At 44.7% G+C, this 17,803-nt stretch overlaps 1 protein-coding gene and 1 pseudogene across 2 annotated transcripts in view; both read right to left on the minus strand.

The window, feature by feature from the left end:
• LOC144155353 (cleavage and polyadenylation specificity factor subunit 5-like) overlaps positions 1-17,803 on the minus strand; it is a 49,043-nt gene that overhangs the window by 27,687 nt on the left and 3,553 nt on the right. For both annotated transcript variants that reach the window (XM_077686725.1, XM_077686724.1), the window contains exons 3-4: positions 12,118-12,181; positions 6,894-6,983 (exon numbers count right to left, since the gene is read on the minus strand). In XM_077686725.1, the coding sequence (XP_077542851.1) occupies positions 6,894-6,983; positions 12,118-12,181 (154 nt within the window). The remainder of the gene's footprint in view (positions 1-6,893; positions 6,984-12,117; positions 12,182-17,803) is intronic.
• Positions 2,819-3,855, minus strand: LOC144155354 (uncharacterized; annotated as a pseudogene).

A 17,803-nucleotide genomic window follows, 5' to 3' on the forward strand; every position in this document is an offset into this window, starting at 1 on the left:
ACCGCTGGGATTTAAACACGTCCCCTGCAAATGTACGGCAGGAACTCGACGGTACCGAGGCCTAGCTTAAAGGTTTTTATGTTCAGGGTGATGGACAATTCCAGGGCCCTATTCTCGACTGCACAAATTGCCGGCAATTCACCATGGTTGCCGGCAATTTGCCGGAAGTCTTTTCTGATTGGCTTTCAATTTTGGTCACGTGCTTCCGGTTGACAAAGGGGTTGTGTGTGCTGCCGTCATTTTGACGTTTTATGACGTTTACGGGCACCAGTTCTAAAGTTTGCCTTATTTCTCTTTACTGAAAGCGCATAATTCTTGGCCGGCAATGAAAAACCAGACTAAGAGCACTGCTATTCAACAACAACAATGCCTGTAATACACGCCCTCTCTGTGATTTGGTTGAGAAGGCATGACGTAATTTAAACAGTTGGCGGGAACAATTACGTCATGCATTCGCAACTTCAGCCTGCGTAAAAGTGACGTGATGCTATGTAACAGCTTGAAAATGGCGGCTGTTTTTGTCGCAAAATACAAGCAAAATAGGGCAAAAAACTGCCCCGGCTTTCGGTGCCGCGAAATGTCCGCCTATTTGCAGCAGGCACAGTTTCGCATGCACGTTGTTTAAAGCATGTTTCCTACCGAAACAAATTATAGTTTCAGCTGCTTCCAAGTCAGCGATCATGGAGCATACAAATAACATGCAGTATTTTGCTTTTATGTTTGGCAATAAAATAAAAATTATTTGTTTGGCGTAACCGCAACATAAGAGGGCAGTACAAGCCTCTCCATGACAAAGAGAACCCAATGCATGGCATTTGCCCACACTCGTCCTAGTAAGCTATTGGGTCACATGATCGAACTCAAGAGAAAAACAGAGTGAATCGGCGACATCGGTGCGCTCCACGGTTATCAGGCGTAGCGCTTCGCTGCTATGTGTCACAGAAGCGATAGTCGCGGCCGTCTTTTTCTGTGATCCCACCATAAACTTGCAACAGCAGCAGACGATGGCGTGGCGGCGGTGGCGGCAGGGAAGGTGATAATGCAACAAAGCTTGCATTGAAGCAGAGAGCCCAGCTATGTTACTAAAAGTGATTGAAAGAAATAAATAGATACGGTAAAAAAATTGTCTGATGTTCTTTAGCTCAACATCCGCCTTTCGCTCGCTTTTGGATCAACGTTACTCGATCGCCTTGTGGTGTTGACGCCAATTTTGACTTCCAGAAATGTGTTTTTCTTGTCAGCCTCAGCTACCGTCTCAATTTTTATAGTACATAGTACATACCAAGTGTTTTTTTTATATCTTTTATGCACAATATTTGATACCTTGGCTGTGATCTTTATGACTGAATTGTCAAATTACACTTCATGTCGTCATAGCTATAAGTGCAGCATGTCACTGATCGCTTACGTCGTGCTTACGCAAAAAAAAAAAACATGGCATTGTGCAGTCGAGAATAGGGCCCCAGAGAGGAGATTGCGATTTCAACAAAGCAAGAAAAGAAAGCGAGAGAAAGTGCACCCCAAAAATGGTTATGACCCTTGTTGGTTTTAAGTAGTCCCTAGGACAACACAAGGGCTGGGCGGGAAAGTAGCTGATAAATTGTCACTATTTCCCGTTTTTTTTAATATCTGGCCTAACTGCTCACTGTTGCTCTTAAAATTGTGTAGCTTTTATTGGGAAAAAGCAATATTTTGAATGCACTATAACTGTATTCATTTTTCATGGTAGCTTTAAACTGCAAAACATTTTTTCCCACTTCGCTAATAACTGAACTTAACGAAGCAGTTTGCGAATCAGTTCAAGCTTGTGAAGCAGTTCGCGAACCAGTTCAGTTTGTGATTTAGTCAAACCGGGACTGAACGGAACGAAATGAATTCACCCAAACCATAACCGAACTGGTTTTTTTTTTTTTTTTTGGTTCGACCCACTGCTTTAGATAAGCATGTATAACCGGGGTATTTAAAGGGGCCATGAAGACAAAATGCAAGTTTGGTTCATTCGAAAGATTGCCTTGTTGAAATAACAAACACTGAATCACTTTTAACTCAAACTTCACTAAAATAAGATCTAAAATTAGCAAAAAAGAGAATGGCTATGCGATCCACTACCTCATTTCCCACACTAGAACCTGTGACGTATTATCGGCAGCTCTGCGATTGGCTGAGGCCGGCAAAAGCAAGCGCAAGTGTTAGGCAGGGCTTATAAGCTTGCAGAACGAGGTATTTTCACTTAAATTTAATGCAAATTATTTTTATAGCAGTAAGAGTGGTGTAGTAAACAGTGAAAGTTAAGTATGCACCTTTTAAGGGGACATGCTCCTCAAAACAACTTTTTTTAAATAATGAAGTTTGGCAGCTGACATTTTCACAGCTTGCAAAGATTGACCTCCTCTGGTCATATATGCAATCAGATTTCAAACAGCTGCTCCAGATGAAATGTTACGCAGCATGACTAGCAGAAAAATGGCTTTTTTGTGCACACTTTCTTTTTATAGTAAAAACTTTTCCTGAAACTTTTAAGATTGCCTAGGTGGTTTCTTATGAACTGCAGAGTGCCGAAATCTACCTGAAAGCCTTATATTCATTTTCCTCACCACAAGAAAAAAAATGACTGGCAGTGTACCTTTTCTTTTTCTGTGCATTTTTGTTTTATGAGCGTCAGAAATATCTAAGGAGACAAATTGCATAATTAACAAGATTTCGGCACTCTACGTGTTATAATGAGCATCTGTGCAAAATTTCATTGATACGACAACTCTAGGGGGGGGGGGGGGGGGGGAATAGTGTGCACAAACTAAGAAAACGGACAAAAATGACAAACTGATAAAACGCCATTGAAAGTTTATTCCTTTGGCAGATTCAGAAATTCTTGCTCAAACAATATAAAACTTGGTGGGGATATAGTCTGAAATGTCCACATTGAGGTACTAAAACTAGAACACTCCTGCTGCATAAGTTGCACCCTCACGGTTCTTGCGGGTGGAGTCCTCGGTGCGGGCCCGTTTCACCAGGCTGCGGCGATGGGACCTAGCCTCAGCAGTCCGCTAGGCACACATCTGCCTGATCCTCCACTGGTCACTTGCACTGCTTAGTCTGACCAGTTCTTCTGAAGGGAAGATTCCCAGTTCTTGGAGAACTTGCTCAAAGCTAGTGTGGCCCCTGTTGAACCACAACACTGCGAGTGGTGGCCGTCTCCACTACAGTCCGGGAGGCAAAGCGGGTCTTTGGGCACAGCATCCAAATCTTGCTGTGAAGGGACTCGGCAGCATTCAGTGTTTTCCCTTGCAGACAGCAGGTAAGCAGCTGGGCATCTGTCAAGCGCTTGTAGACGGGCAGCAGCACCTTTCCTTGAGCTCTGGTTAGAAGTGGAGTGTGGTCGGGTGCTGGTTCTCCCAAGGCTTCGGCTCTCTTGTGCTTGCACCATGACTGTTGGGGCAAAACTTGTGCACATTTGCTTTATTTCTTGAGCAAGAATGAAAAAACAATGCCCAGATGGCGCAGTACATACCATGTACACTACCCCTGTTGCTGGTTATTGCTATCTGGTAGTAGTGCTGCAGCTTCTCAATGACCTTGTCAGCCAGCTTCTCTCCACGCGGCAATGGAGTCTTCAGCTTCCTCATCCCTGTACCAAGACGTTTGGCAACATGGTTGGTGCAGTCCTCCTTTGTCACTGCCTTTCGTCCGTAAACTTCTGCTTGACACACTGCCATTTCATCTTCAGGAATGTCATGAACGGCAGGCTGTACGATACCGTCCTGTGCCAATTAGGCAGTGCTGCTTCCATCTCCATGGCATGGAATGCAGTCGACATTTTTTTTCACACACAGGGGCATGAAAGGCTTGCCACACTTCCTCCTCTTGCTCATCAAGCTTTTGGTGGTGGCTGCAACCTTGATAGTAGTTTGACAGCACCTCAAAATCCAGGCAGAGACCAGTGTCTAGAGAAATGGCAGTGCCAACACCGTTGTGGCTCTTGTGTCCTCGCTTCTGCCAAGTACCATCAAACATCACACTGACGTCAGTCTGACCAGTTTGCGATACAGTTACTTGGCTTGCTTCAGCAAGGTTGTCAGAGACGACTTTTGTGGCCGCGGCATGAACTTTCTTGGAAATGCTGTGGAACGTCTTTTGGTGCAGGGGTTTCAGTAGACCAAGAATGGCACAAAACCTGCACAGCTGATCGTGTACGATGCCAACCACGCATGCAGCGAGTACTGCTTTCACATTGATGGCGAAACTATCGCGGGGACTTCCCCTGAAAAGTTCCGGGTCACGGCCTCCGTGACCGATGGCGGCAGCGCGCTGCGATGAGTAAACAGAAGAAATCACTCCCACAGGGCACTTCTCATTTTTGCACTTGAGTTCCAGTACCGATGCGAGGCCCTTCCACTAGTTCGCGACCTCAACTACGACGAGTTCACACTTCCCACACGTCACGCACATGGCGCCGCTCACAAGGTCAGTCAGAGCGCAGACTTCACAGATAACTGCACCGACACCGCTCCCGTTGCTGGCTGTCTCCTCACCTTTAAAGGCTTCCGACTTCTTCTCCGATGTGCTTACAAAGCCAATAGCGTCGCTGATAAAATCAGCCCCGCCTGGTCGAGCCGCGCTCAGAACGCTTGAAGGCCTGTTGCCGTTAGGCCTCACCGTGCCGGTCATGCCGCCATAGGCCATGGTCGTCACAATGCTGCGCTGCTTGCGCTTTCCTTTGCACCGGCATGAAGTCCGCTACTTCCGACGACTAAAGTCATGCTTCTCCTCACCATTCATGATAAAAACTCACGATAAGAAAATAGAAAAGGTAGCTCTCGGCTGAAGCGAAGTGCGAAGCGTTGCAAACAGAACGATGCACACGGTGAGAGCCAATGGCGGTCCCAATTTTGCGTCACGTGATTTACTGTACTTACCCGATTCTAACGAGCACCTTTTTTCCGGAAAAATAGGTCGAAAAATCGCATGCGTGTTAGAATCGGATATAAAACCGAAACTGCCGAAACAGCGGAAATTTCGTCCCACCCATCGCCATCGCCATCTCACAATGGCGCCAAAGCTTTTAGCAACAATTTTTCGGACGCAGGAAGCATAGGCGCCTAGGCTTTTCTATCGGCGTTCGCACAAATCGTCAAATCGTTCCACTTGCGCGCTTGATAACAGCAATGGCAGCAGCGGCTCCCACGCGTTCAAAACGAGCGGTCGGCTGAAGCGTGCGCCTCTGGAGAAGCTCGCGGGATGGGCGTGCGAGGCGTGGGCCACGATCCCATCAACCATGGTTGAACGTTCGTTCGGAAGTGTGGCATCGCGAACGCGCTTGACGGCACCGAGGACGAGATGTTACGGCCAGCGGAGAGCGACGAGGAGTGAGATGAGCGAGATTACTTCGGGAAATAAATCGCCCGTTTCTCTCGCATTCGTTTTTCTTGCTCACAAAGTTCCGTGCGCGTTACAATCGGAGGTGCAAGTTTTTTTCGTTTTTTTTTTTTTTGCCAGGAAAGTCGGGTGCGCGTTAGAATCGGGGGCGCGTTAGAATCGGGTAATTATGGTAAATACCCAGCAGAAGCTCAGCTCGCAAAACAGGCGAGAAGAAATATTTTTTAAAATTTTTTTACGTGGAGATACAAAGCTGGTGAGCAGCTCGATCGAGAGAAGGCTTAATCTACCTCTCTCAAGAACCCGAAATGGCGGCGAGCCATGCTGCCGTGAGGAATAAATTCTCAAACATGGCCGAAATTCAGCTTGATTGCACGATTTCTTGGGTCACCGTGAGTCATTCAGACACATTTTTCACTAACTTCTCGTTCATATTTCGTTTTCATTTTTTTACCCATGAAAGAAGGATAGTCAAAGATTATATGCAAGGGAAAACAAAAAATCGACATATTTCGAAAAAAACATATTTTTTCGACCCGCGTGTCCCCTTAACACTGAAGCACCAGTGCTACTGCGTGCCCTATGCTTATTATGTTTATTATAGCTGCACAGCAGTCCAGCGCTGTGGGGTTGTCTCACACAACACTGGCCAATTGGCACAAGTGACACTGTTTTACGTGACCCTGTTTGTCCAGCATACCCAATGTTTCATGAAATGATTACGTCAACCGTAACAAAAATGCGCCAGATGGAAATCTGGTCAAAAACAAGGCGAGTGCGGACAGGGGGCCTGAGCAGTATGTGGCGCCATCTAGAGGACGGACGGTAAAACAAAGCAACGAAAGACGTTTCGTTGTCCGCTGCAGCCCTAGTCACCATACTTAACATTCGTTTCATATACCTGCCTTGGATACATCATCGCTGACGTCAAGAAACAAACAATTTAGCGGGAGAATCGAATTTTTGGCTTGTGTAATTTCTCCGCGCATAAAGCATTGTTTTCTGCCGGACAGGCGCTGGGGGCACTATAATAAAACGCCCAATATTTCGATTAAAGCAAACTTGTATTTTGTCTTCGTGGCCTCTTTAATGCATTGTTTCCATGGGGAGTTCGCCAGCATTGCAGGATCTGTCGTAAGAAGTGGGCTTTCATTGAACCATTCCAAGCAAAGCCTAGTAGGAAAGCATAACTTTCACCAATGCTATGTTTCGAATACCCTGAGAATTGTCCGCGGATTGACTCCCCAATAATGTTTGAAGGTGTGCTCCTTATTCACTGATACTGCTAGCTTACTAGTTTGCATTGATTAAAATTTTAGAAATCTATTGGGGGTGTATATTATGGACTATGAATGATTAACTGCACGGCTGAGAATGAACAGGCAAGGATGGACACTTTGCACGAGCCACAAAATCTTGAAGGTGGTGCCAAATTCTTACAAATGCAATGCTTTAAGTCACTTTATCAGCCCTTCTGTTTTGCAGTATTCACAGCACTCTAAAGAAGTAAACAAGCATACCTGAGGAGGTTCAAAGTTTGGTCGCCACCAGTTGCCGACTGTGTCTTCTATGACCCAGTCCTGCTTGACCCCATCTTGCCGGCCCAGGATCTGTCATCACAGAAAGCAAATGTTTGAATTGGTGATTGTCTCCCTATTTCTCACTTAATGTTGACAACTGCTTTATAACAGCCAAGCAAGGTCTGTGCACACATATTCACGATGTAGGCACCAAGGATGGCCAAATATTTGGCGGTGCCGAATAACTGTTCCTATTGTTCTGTATTTATCATTTGCTTTGATTAAAATTTAGATACTTGATATTTTTTGTTTGTCAATTTTTACAATTATTCGGCACTGCAAAATAGGCCACCAAATACCATGGACGGCCTATAGGGACCGGTCACTGCTCAGAGGGCGCGACGAATAAGTACACCCAGCGCCGCACTGCGGAAGCTTGAGCTAACTTTGGGTCGATGAGAGCCATACGGCGGGCGCGCGTTCACTGTTCTGTGGCGTTCATATATTCGGCACCTCCCGGTTGTTTGTTTTTGCGATTCTACGATTGTTTTTGAAAGGCGTCTCGTGCTTGAAAACTGTTCTGGCAAATAGTTTCCCCCTGTCTTAGTGCTTCTGTGCGATTTCCAGACAATTACGGGGCTGAACTACTACTGTCGGCCTCGCGTGCGCGAGAAGTTACAGAGATTGTACGTTCCCGCGCGCGTGTACGCAGTGAAAGAAATTGATGGGACAGACATCCTTGCGAAGTCCCGTTCTCAGCAAGGGAAGCTTACTTACAGTGCGAATTCAGGTCAGTATTAATTTTTTCTTGTATCACAGCCTAATAAAGTGACCCCAGCGTATATATACAACGGCGCTCCACGACAGAAGCATGTTTGTGTTGTTTCCTCTGCTCGCGCAACCACACTACAGTTACTTTTTCGGTTGCCCTTCTTCAGCTCGCTTGGTGTTGTCACTAATTAACAACGGATTCGAAACGTTATTAGCTGATGAAAAAGTAAACGCATTTCCACACAGTTGAAAATCTGCTGCGGAGCTGCAGTTGTCTTTACGAAGATTCCGGTTAGTTTTGGCTTCTATCTTGTGAGCAATGTTAGAGTCGTCTTAGTGGCTAATTGTGATACAGTTTGTTCAGGCCGTTCAGAATTCTCCAAAAAAATATTTCCTCCTCCTCCCCATCCTCTGCTTAACCCTTTGAGGGTCACGGCCGTACATGTACGGCATCGGCAAACACTTTCAAAATGGTCAATGACGTACATGCATGGCATCGTTTGTATCTTTAAAAAGCGCGCCTTTTTCGCCAACGTCTCATGCTTGGCATGTGCTGCCACACTTCGGAAATACGACAAATTTTTTTCTTGCGCCGATGGCTCTTTTTATTTTTTCATGATTTACTTCAGCGGCGCGCCGGCTATCGCTTGCGCATCTGCTAACGAGGGGGCGCGCTGGGTATCGCCCACCGAGTACCCGGGCGCCTCTTGCTTCTTGCGCCTGCCACAGACCAAGGTCGCCTGCGAAACTGATGAGGCTGTTTTCTAGTTTTTTTGTATTTTATGAGCGGTGCGCCGTCTATTGCTCCCGCATCCTTTTGATTTGATTTGATTGTGAGGTTTAACGCGCCGACGCAACGCAGGCGATGAGGCGCGCCGTAGTGGAGGGCTCCGGATTAATTTTGACCACCTGGGGATCTTTATCGTGCGCCGAAATCTCGTACACACGGGCGTTTTTGCTTTTCGCCTCCATCAGAAAAGCGGCCGCCGCGGCCGGGAATCGAACCCGTGACCTCGTGCTCAGCAGCGCAACGCCTTAGCCACTGAGCCACCGCGGCGGGTCGCTCCCGCATCCGGCCGCGCGCGCCGGCGGGTGCGCAGGGGCTGGTTTCGGTATCGTCCTTCGGGCGATTCCCGCTTTTTGCGCCCGCGAAACTGATGTCTATCTGATTTCGATTCACTCAAAAGGTGCCAGCTTGTTACTCTCTCGTTTTTATTTGGAATTTTTCTTGTGTAACGCCCTAATAAACCGCATGTATGTAACAACACAAATGATTTTTTTGTCACTTTACGGTCACCCAAAAAATTTTTTGATTATTTTTTCTCGATATAGATTCGTCCGTAGAATTTAAATCCGCAATAAAAAAAAATCGACCCTGGGGGGACGCATTTGGCGAAAAAATTCGACCCTCAAAGGGTTAAACAATAATAACCTCAACTTTCAGAGTACGCAAAACGCATTAAATAGTCAGCGCAAGTGAATGCAACCTTGCCTTTTGATAGCTTGCCACGCTCTCGCTTGGAATGCGTGGCCGAACTCTGTACACTTCGGGGAACAAAGTATAGCAGTAAGAGGGATGCGTATTGACCGTCTTGACATTGCTTTTGGCATCACCCGCGAAGTGCTGTGAAGATATCCTTGTGCCACCTTTTGGCATCCATTCGGTGCCGTGAATGTCGCAATTTCACTTTTGAAAGTAAGCAATTAGAATAAGTTGGTTAGTATGGGTACCTAACTGCAAGTACACAAAGACACAAAGATACGCTCGTAGAAAGAAAACAAAAACAAGAAACGACGTGGTACATTTATATAGTTACAATGCTTGAATGTTAATAATAAATGCATCTGAGTGAAGGGAACGCACATGGCCAGGCAATGAATTCCAGTTCTCTATTGTTCGCGGAAAGAAACTGCATTGAAACTAAAGATGAAGTAGACTGTCGGCAGTTATTTTTGCCTTAGAATACCTGCCGCAATAGCAATCCCTGGCATTGCAAGGTATGATATCGAAAGGCACCTTTGGTTAGCCGGTGCCTTGGCTTTCAGCCCCCCCTCCTTTTAACTTGAACAAACCGCACACGGGCGGCAATCAATCATAAACTCCTTTTGCTGGGTATTTGGGCGCAGACAGCTTTGTGAATATTTGCTCAGTAACTTCCACCTCGCTGCACATCAAGGATCGAATTGTAAAAACAGTTTGGAACTGTATGGTAGCTTCCAAATCTAGTTGAGGCACTGAAACGCAAGAGAGTTACCTATCTAGTACAATTTGGTACTTTTACCGGGGACATGTGCAGCTGTTAATAACATTTTAATTTCAGGTAAACCAAATTTAACACTTTGCAAATGTAAGTACTTTATTTCTAGAATGGAAACATAATGTAATTGATTATTTAGCAGAAGAGCGGTTTCGTTAGCTTTCGCACTTCACGAAGACGACGGCCAATCGTTGTGAGGATATATTTGTTAACATGAGCAAGGTTAGTTTTAGTTCACTTAGCGAGGGAGGAAAAAGTAGCACTAAATGTTTATACCGCACGTAGAACAACTCAAGTTAGGTCATCCAACTTTCGGAGGTGTCTAAGGGGTAGAGGTGGCGTGGGGCCAGCTCAGATACAGAAATATTGCCCACGGGAGTGGTCAACGATTTATAAAGAATTTCTTATGTGACAAATGCAATGGGAATGGTAAATGGACAGGCAAGTGTGTTAAAAAAGTTTTGCTAACTTTTCCAAAGCTTCACAAGTGCATGTATAGTTTGTTGGCTTCTAATCTCTTTTATTGCATTCAAAATTGCGGGTATTGCTACGTACGCGGTTAGTTTTAAAACAAGTGATGCCGATGGCGGTACAGCGCGGCGGTGTTGCAAAGAAATCTCCAGAGAACGCATTCCTGCACACGGCAGCGCACCGAGCCAGTCACTGGAGAGGCGCAAGCTCCATGGGATAAGTTCCTCTTCTCCGTCACTGGCCACTCAGAACTTGTTTTAGCGACTCTTCAGCCAGGTGCAAACGTTGTCTGCTACAGCTACTTTGAACGCTTGCAGTTATTGTGCTAAGTGGGTATCAGACTTAGAACATCACCATGGTGACTTTTACAGCATAAACAACTTATACGGACCAAATTTGGGCAAAGAAAAATTTTAATGGACGTTAGGGGCTGGCGACAGCTACCTGTGTTTTGGAGCCTACATGATGGATCAAACTTCCCAAAACATGCATATGCTCTCGCCTGCAAACTAACACAGCTGGAGTATGCTGGAAAAAACACAGTTCAGTTTCTCCGAAACATGATCAAAGATTAAGGTCAGCCCAACAACAACCCGATTTTTGTCATACTGACAATGGCAGGAACATCTGTTTTGAAAATACCCAGCAGCTTGACACCAAAAGGGGAGTGGCAATTTTCTCCCAGCTTTGTGTGAAGTCATTATCGATTGTGAGTACTGCCGTCCCATACGATACATGTCAGAAATAGCAAATCATGAAATGGAACTGGCGAAGCCTGTTTAGGCACTTTCCTTGAAAGAACAGTAAGGTAGGGGCATGCAAATGTGAAGTAAAGGCACCCAGCAACTTTTTCTGTGCCAACAATTCTTAAAAAGACCCAAACTTCAGCCGGTAATTTTAAATATTTGAAGCAGAAAGCATTACACAATCTGACAGGGTAGACGGGATGAGTACACGTCCAGTCCACCCTGTCAGTCCACATGCCAATACTCTGTGCATCAACCAAAGCAGTAAATAAATTAACAACTAGAACAACGGCAAAATATGCCTAGTTGATATACATTACCAAACAGACGGTCTCACTACCACGAATAGCTTCCCTCCAGTTTCGATCAGATGTTTTGCCTTCATGAACAAGGGCATTCACAAAATTTATGAGGCTGAATGCAAGAGTGGTCAACCCTAATTTTTACTAAGCACACGCACATACGACACAGAGCTGCTAAAGTCCGAGATAATTAGTGCGATGACTACACGACTAAGCCAGGCATTCTGCTTTGGTGCAGCAGGCTGTGGTGTATTTGGGGGCAGCACCTCAAGGCATTCGAGCTCCCAGTTTGTGCTCCGCGTATAATAAAATATCTGAGGAGAATGGGAGAACGAAATGCCAATCTTAAATTACTTATTTTTGAATAAAGCATTGTTTGTCGTTGAGCAAAAGCTGAAATTGCTATGAAATGGGGGATCTTTCAGCTCAAACAGAACGTTATTGAGCATTTAGTGTCCCTCTAACCTATATTTCAACAATGGCAGAAGAGGAGGAGGCGGAGACGGGGCCACACACACATTTAAGGCTAATCACCCAAGTTTCCGTCTGCGACTGTCATTTTCTGTTAGTATTTTTAGCACGGCGCAGAGTACACCGAGCAACCTTTGCTGTTCATGGGGGAAAAAATGCTCGAAACATAACACCACAACAGCCACAAACTCTGTAAAACACGCACCTCAGTCATGAGCCGCTTCAGCCCCTCCACTTCATCCTCTCCCATGTTCAGTTCCCCGCCAGGCCTGCAACATCATCAAGTACCACGCTAGTCAAACTCCAACCTGTACCTGTCCCTTGAAAGAATAAACCTGCATAATTTTCTTGTTAGCACTAGATTGACACGCGCATATTAGAGCAGTAAGTTGACAAACGCACTGCACAGCTTACAACATCCTTCATGCTCCACTGCAGTTGCCGTTGTACACACCGTCTGCCCTGCAGGCATGCATGCTATCAAGATACGATGGCCAGAACAAGTTTTGCAAGGCTTGCACACTATGCACAGCCATAATGCGCCCTCAATAAGTGTGCCAACCGAAGTTCAAGATTAAATTTTACTGACCAGATGTTAGATTAGTTTCAGTGTATTTAGGGTACCACAATCTGTGCCTTCCCCCAGCAAAAAAGCACGTAAAAGGAATTTGACAACTGACCGCAACAACGCCTTGTCAAGTGAAAATATTCGAACCAGCTAATTACTTCTTTCGCAAGCAATTTCCTTCTAGTTGCCAATTTAAATAGAGAGCAGGGGGGAGGGTTCACGAGCATTTTTATGTGAATGCAGCAGCCGAGATATTACTTAAGTAAAATATTTGGCCCCCAGAAACACTTTACTAATGCTGCTATTTCTAAAATTAGCAACCAAAAGTGCAATCTGAACAAAGCGAAATGGCTATGATAATTCTTACGCAACAATTATTTAAAAAATGCTTATTCAAATTGCCAGATAAGCCAAAGTAGGCATAGCATGCAAAACTATCAGATCTTTTTCTGGTAACCATGAAGACTTTTCCATTCATTATGAAGAAGCTTCACCCATCACTTCGCATAATTTCTCCATGCCCTTGGCCATTTCCCCAGGCCATGAAGACAAAATACAAGTTCAGTTCATTAAAAAGGCTGTTTTGCTTTGATCACAACAATGCAAATTTTATCGCAAGCTCTGAACAAATAATCAAGATATTAACAAAAACATATTCGACAGTGGCAACTCCCGAGCCACTTTCTGGCAATTTTTCTATGATGTCACAAATTTTGTTTGTGCGAATGGCAACCGGCAACCTAAGCCACGGCCAAAAAACATGACTGGGAGGTTGTAGTGAGGTCTCCACTTCCATTTGATCGCATCACTCAACGCTAACATGTTGTGAACACACTAGTAAAAATGTTTTCAGTGCCGGCCCATAACGCGTCACCCCTGCCCGATTACGTCACTATGGCGCAAAATTTGAAAGTTGTGGTTGACATTTCTTGCCTCTTTCGTGGCTGGGATGAAGCTGAATCAGCTACCAAAGTTTAGTTCTTTCAAACAGATCAAAGTTGTATTTTGTCTTCATGGCCCCTTTAAAGCATGAAAATGTCAGCCACCACAACCCCTTTCAGTTGGCATCAAATCTTTGCAAATGAGCAGCAAAGCTGCAGACCCCAGCAAGGTATCCCTCCGTAAAACAAGGCAAAAGCAATATTTTTGCAAGTGCTACCTACAAGTTCAGTTATACAGTAAAACCTCGTTACAAGAGACGCTGCTATGAGATACACGTGGTTATAAGAGTCATTTGAACGAAGACTGTTTGGTTAGTTTTCCTATGTTCCCCATGTTGGCAACATTGTATACAAGAGACCTTGGTTACAAGAGACACGTTTCCTGGGTCCCTTGAGTGTCTCTTGTAACGAGGTTTTACTGTATGCCCTGACACTAAACAACAAATCACTAGGAGTACATTTAAACAAAGAGCTTAATCTTAGAAATATGGACTCTAACTTCTCAGAAATGTTTTTTTTCTTTCCATAGTCAAAGAAAAAAAAATCGCATACCATAAGTTTCCATAAATACTACCTAACACTTGACTAAATGGTGCCATGATTAACGTTCATCAGATCACTCTAAATAAAAGTTATGAGGGACAGCCGCAGCGAATTTCTGAACATGACTGAAATAGCCGGTTAACTGAAACTGGCTGGTGTATTGCAATTGATTTGTTGAAACTATTTAATTGCTGGTCTACTTTTGGACCAAAGATTAAAAGGTATAAATGTTGAATTTGCCAGCACTTCTCTCCCATTTTCCTTCTATTTTTCTGAGCCGTACAAGAGTACGTCCTAATGCGTGCTGGCCAGTGCTGAACAAACGAGAACATACCCAAGCACTTGGCTAGAGCGTTGCTCTGCAACACTAGTGGCCGGCTTCCACATGTGGCTGATTGCTGTTGAATATATGTACACAGACACTAATAAGGGACAATAGTTTCCACATTTAGCCGTTTTACCTGTACCTGTGCGCCAAGGCAAGCATTCCACTGTAATCCGAACTAAACCAAAGCTTACCAGCCACACCAGTGAGGCAGTAAGTTTCGTGGCATTTACAAACTGACGTTTGAGTAATTTCGTTAAATATACACTTAACCAACTTTTCCAAATTGATTCAGTTCCCACTTACATGCCCCTGCCTAGCTGTCCCTTTCAGAAGAACAGTTGGGCTCTGCCAATCGCGTTTCCCATAAACTCTCCCGTAAATGTCATTCTCGCATTGACACAAAATTCAACGGATATTGCACCAGACCTCCATTGCACACCCACACTCCACAGGGACACTGTGCACTGACATCCTGCGTCCTTTCCTGTATGCTGTACTATTGTTCGTTCTACACCACTTAGCGCTCATACTGTACTATCATTTATCGTCCCGTGCTCGTCCACTGTTGTTTCGAAGTATGTACAGTCATGGACCAATGAAATGTGAACATGACGATATGAACCAGACACGCAAAATTGAAAAATACTGTTTATGCCGCACTATTTGTATATTTGGAAAGGAGCATTTGCCAGCTTTGGTACTGTAATTACCACGGAAAAATCTGGCCTGCATGGAAAGAAATTGCGCTACTTGTGTGTGCATTTCATTTGTCCATGACTGAACACAGGATTCAGATCAGCTCAGATTTCCTGTGGGTGACTTTCCCACTGCTTGGGTACTAAAAAGCCACACAGGACTGAATTAACCCCCACATCCGTGGACCCAGAAGCTTCTGTGGTACTGCAAGAGCAACAAGAAACCAATGATCCGCAAAACATGCACCTTTCACTCTCAATTTTCGGCCAGTAATATATCTGCCTACTGTAATTTTTTATTTGTTAGTGAGCGCCTGCTATGACACGTAGACGTCTAAGAAACCAATGACAGTGTGTACAGATCACAAGTTTTCGGTTTCGTTGCCTTTGATGGGCACGCACAGCCATCAGGCTACATCTCCTAAGTAGCTGGCCACGTTAGCAAAATAGGCCACTTCGGTATGCATGCAGAGGTGCAACTTTCTGGCTCATCACAGTTCATTAGAGGTTGGTTGCTCTGTTGTACTTCAATGTTACGCAAAGTATTTTTGCACAGCTATTATTGAACATGGGATCTCGCACTGAATGCAGTTTCAAGTTCAGAAGATGACTCTACCAGGTTCCAGAATCACAGAAGCTATCAACTAAAGTTCTACGGGCAGTAAATTTTGACAATTACACAAAAATTGTGCAGAGTTCCGCCAAGTATTTTTGTCATGTTCAATATAAATCTCGGCTCCACACAAAATTTCACTTTTCTGCACTGGTTCTACTCAGTTCCTGAGAATAGTTTGTCTTTTCAGCTGAATTGCTGGAGCAAAAGGGGCCCCAATTAGTGAGAACAAAACTGTAAGCAACCCACAGCATTGCAAAGCGTAGTATTTGTGTTTTCTTTCCCTACCCACTGTCCAGTTTTGCAATAAGGTTCATTGCTATACACATTAACCATGTAATTATACCTGCATGAAATTTAGCCTGCTTCAGCTCCTTAGGGGTACAATGAAGTGAATTTGCCTAACTTTATTTGTGGCTGCACCGCGTAGTTTCGCATGTGCATTCCAAAATTTTGGGAAAATCTGTAGTTCATTTCACAAGCTGCAAGCAGCACAGTGGATGCTAGACTGTTCTCTACAATCCAGCCATTGAGCGGGTCTCAACTCACTGTGACATTGCACAAAAGCCGGCTGAAGAAAACCGACACTAGGCATTGAGTTCTGGGACTTTTCCGTCCCTTGTCTGGCCAGGTGAAACAGCAAGGCCCATCACTACTCTTCAGCCGGCCACCGTACAATGTCAAGTTAGACACGCTCAGTGGCCGCATTGAGAACCATGCAGCATCCACTGTGCTGCATTCATCTTATGAAATGAATTATCGGCCTCCTCGATTATCAGTCCTGGATCGTCCATGGACTGCCCAGGACGCGATTCAGCACTCGATTTCCCCATGTATCCCTATGGAACTTCCGGTCGGAGGGCAGTCCTGCAACTGCCTGCGGACCGCCCAGGACTTGTAAATCGAGGATGCGCTATAAAGCCTCAAAGTTTACCCGTAATGTTCAGAAGAAAGAAAACATCACACACCGTTAAAGTTTAAATTGGGGTTTTCTGTGCCATAGCTCCCCCTGGCTGATAGGTACACCGTAGTGGAGGGCTACAGATTAATTTAGACCACCTGGGAACGTTTAACGTCTGCCGATATCTTGACACTCGGGCGTTTCAATTTTTCAGCTCCATCAGAGAAGAAAAAGCCACCGCGGCCAAGACCAAATCCGCGCACTCATGCTCGACAGCACAACACCTTAGCCACTGCGGGTCCACTCGCCTTCAATGGATACCTTATGCATACCATAAAGATGTCACTTGTTTTGGCTTTGTGCATCGCTTCCCACATAAATAAATTGTGATGAGGTATGAAATGCTTAATTCCTTCAAATAAAGAAAAGTTGCATGTTGTATTCACGGTCCTCTAAAGGAAATGGGCAGGCGTACCAGTTTTTAAAAATGAGCATGCAGAAGCCTTTATCAACATTAAGCTAAAATAAAGGGGCCGCAAGGTGCAATAAAAAGGATACATGAAACAGGGCTCACTTAATGAACAAGGGCTTCAGGGACCTCACAACTGCCTTTGCTGTGCCTTTTTGGTGTATAATGGCTTCGGAGGCATTTGTTCAGTACCTTTTGAGAACCACAGACATAGACCAACAGCACTGGAGCATGCAGCCTTTTCTATGCAGTTCCTGAAACATTCTTTGCAGGACTCACTGAACAATACAATTTCATCCAGAGATCTCATGTGTCTCGAATATTCCCACTTGAATCATATACTCACCCCTTCCGAACTGAATGCTGAACTACTTTTCAATAAAACCAGTGGGAACCAACACAAACATGAAGAAACAAGACATAAACAACCACTCCTTGATTACAAACTTCTCCCAAACTCCATTGAATGCTTAATGATTTTAGAGATCCTGTCCCCTTATTTAATACCCTCTCACATTAGGGAACTCATCGCTCTAGAAAACTTGGCCCACAAAGGCCATGTATAGAAGTGTTATATCCCACAAATTTCTCATTACCTATCAATACAAAGGTGATCTACTATCAAGAAACCTTTACAGTATACAGCCTCTTTGAAAAATAAATCAGCCTCCAAACTTTTATTTGAGCAAACCGCTCAACTTGTGCTCAAACTTCGCACGAAGAATGCCTTTTATGGCGTATGTTGTTCAACCCCAAGACTGGTAAGGCAACTTACCTGATTGTTCAGAAATTGAATAGAAATGACTTCTACCCATAAGCACCGCATCCACGAC

Source organism: Haemaphysalis longicornis, unplaced genomic scaffold (assembly GCF_048455015.1).
Source record: "Haemaphysalis longicornis isolate Haplotype H1 unplaced genomic scaffold, Haemaphysalis longicornis Haplotype H1 scaffold_1, whole genome shotgun sequence".
Taxonomy (NCBI): Eukaryota; Metazoa; Arthropoda; class Arachnida; order Ixodida; family Ixodidae; genus Haemaphysalis; species Haemaphysalis longicornis.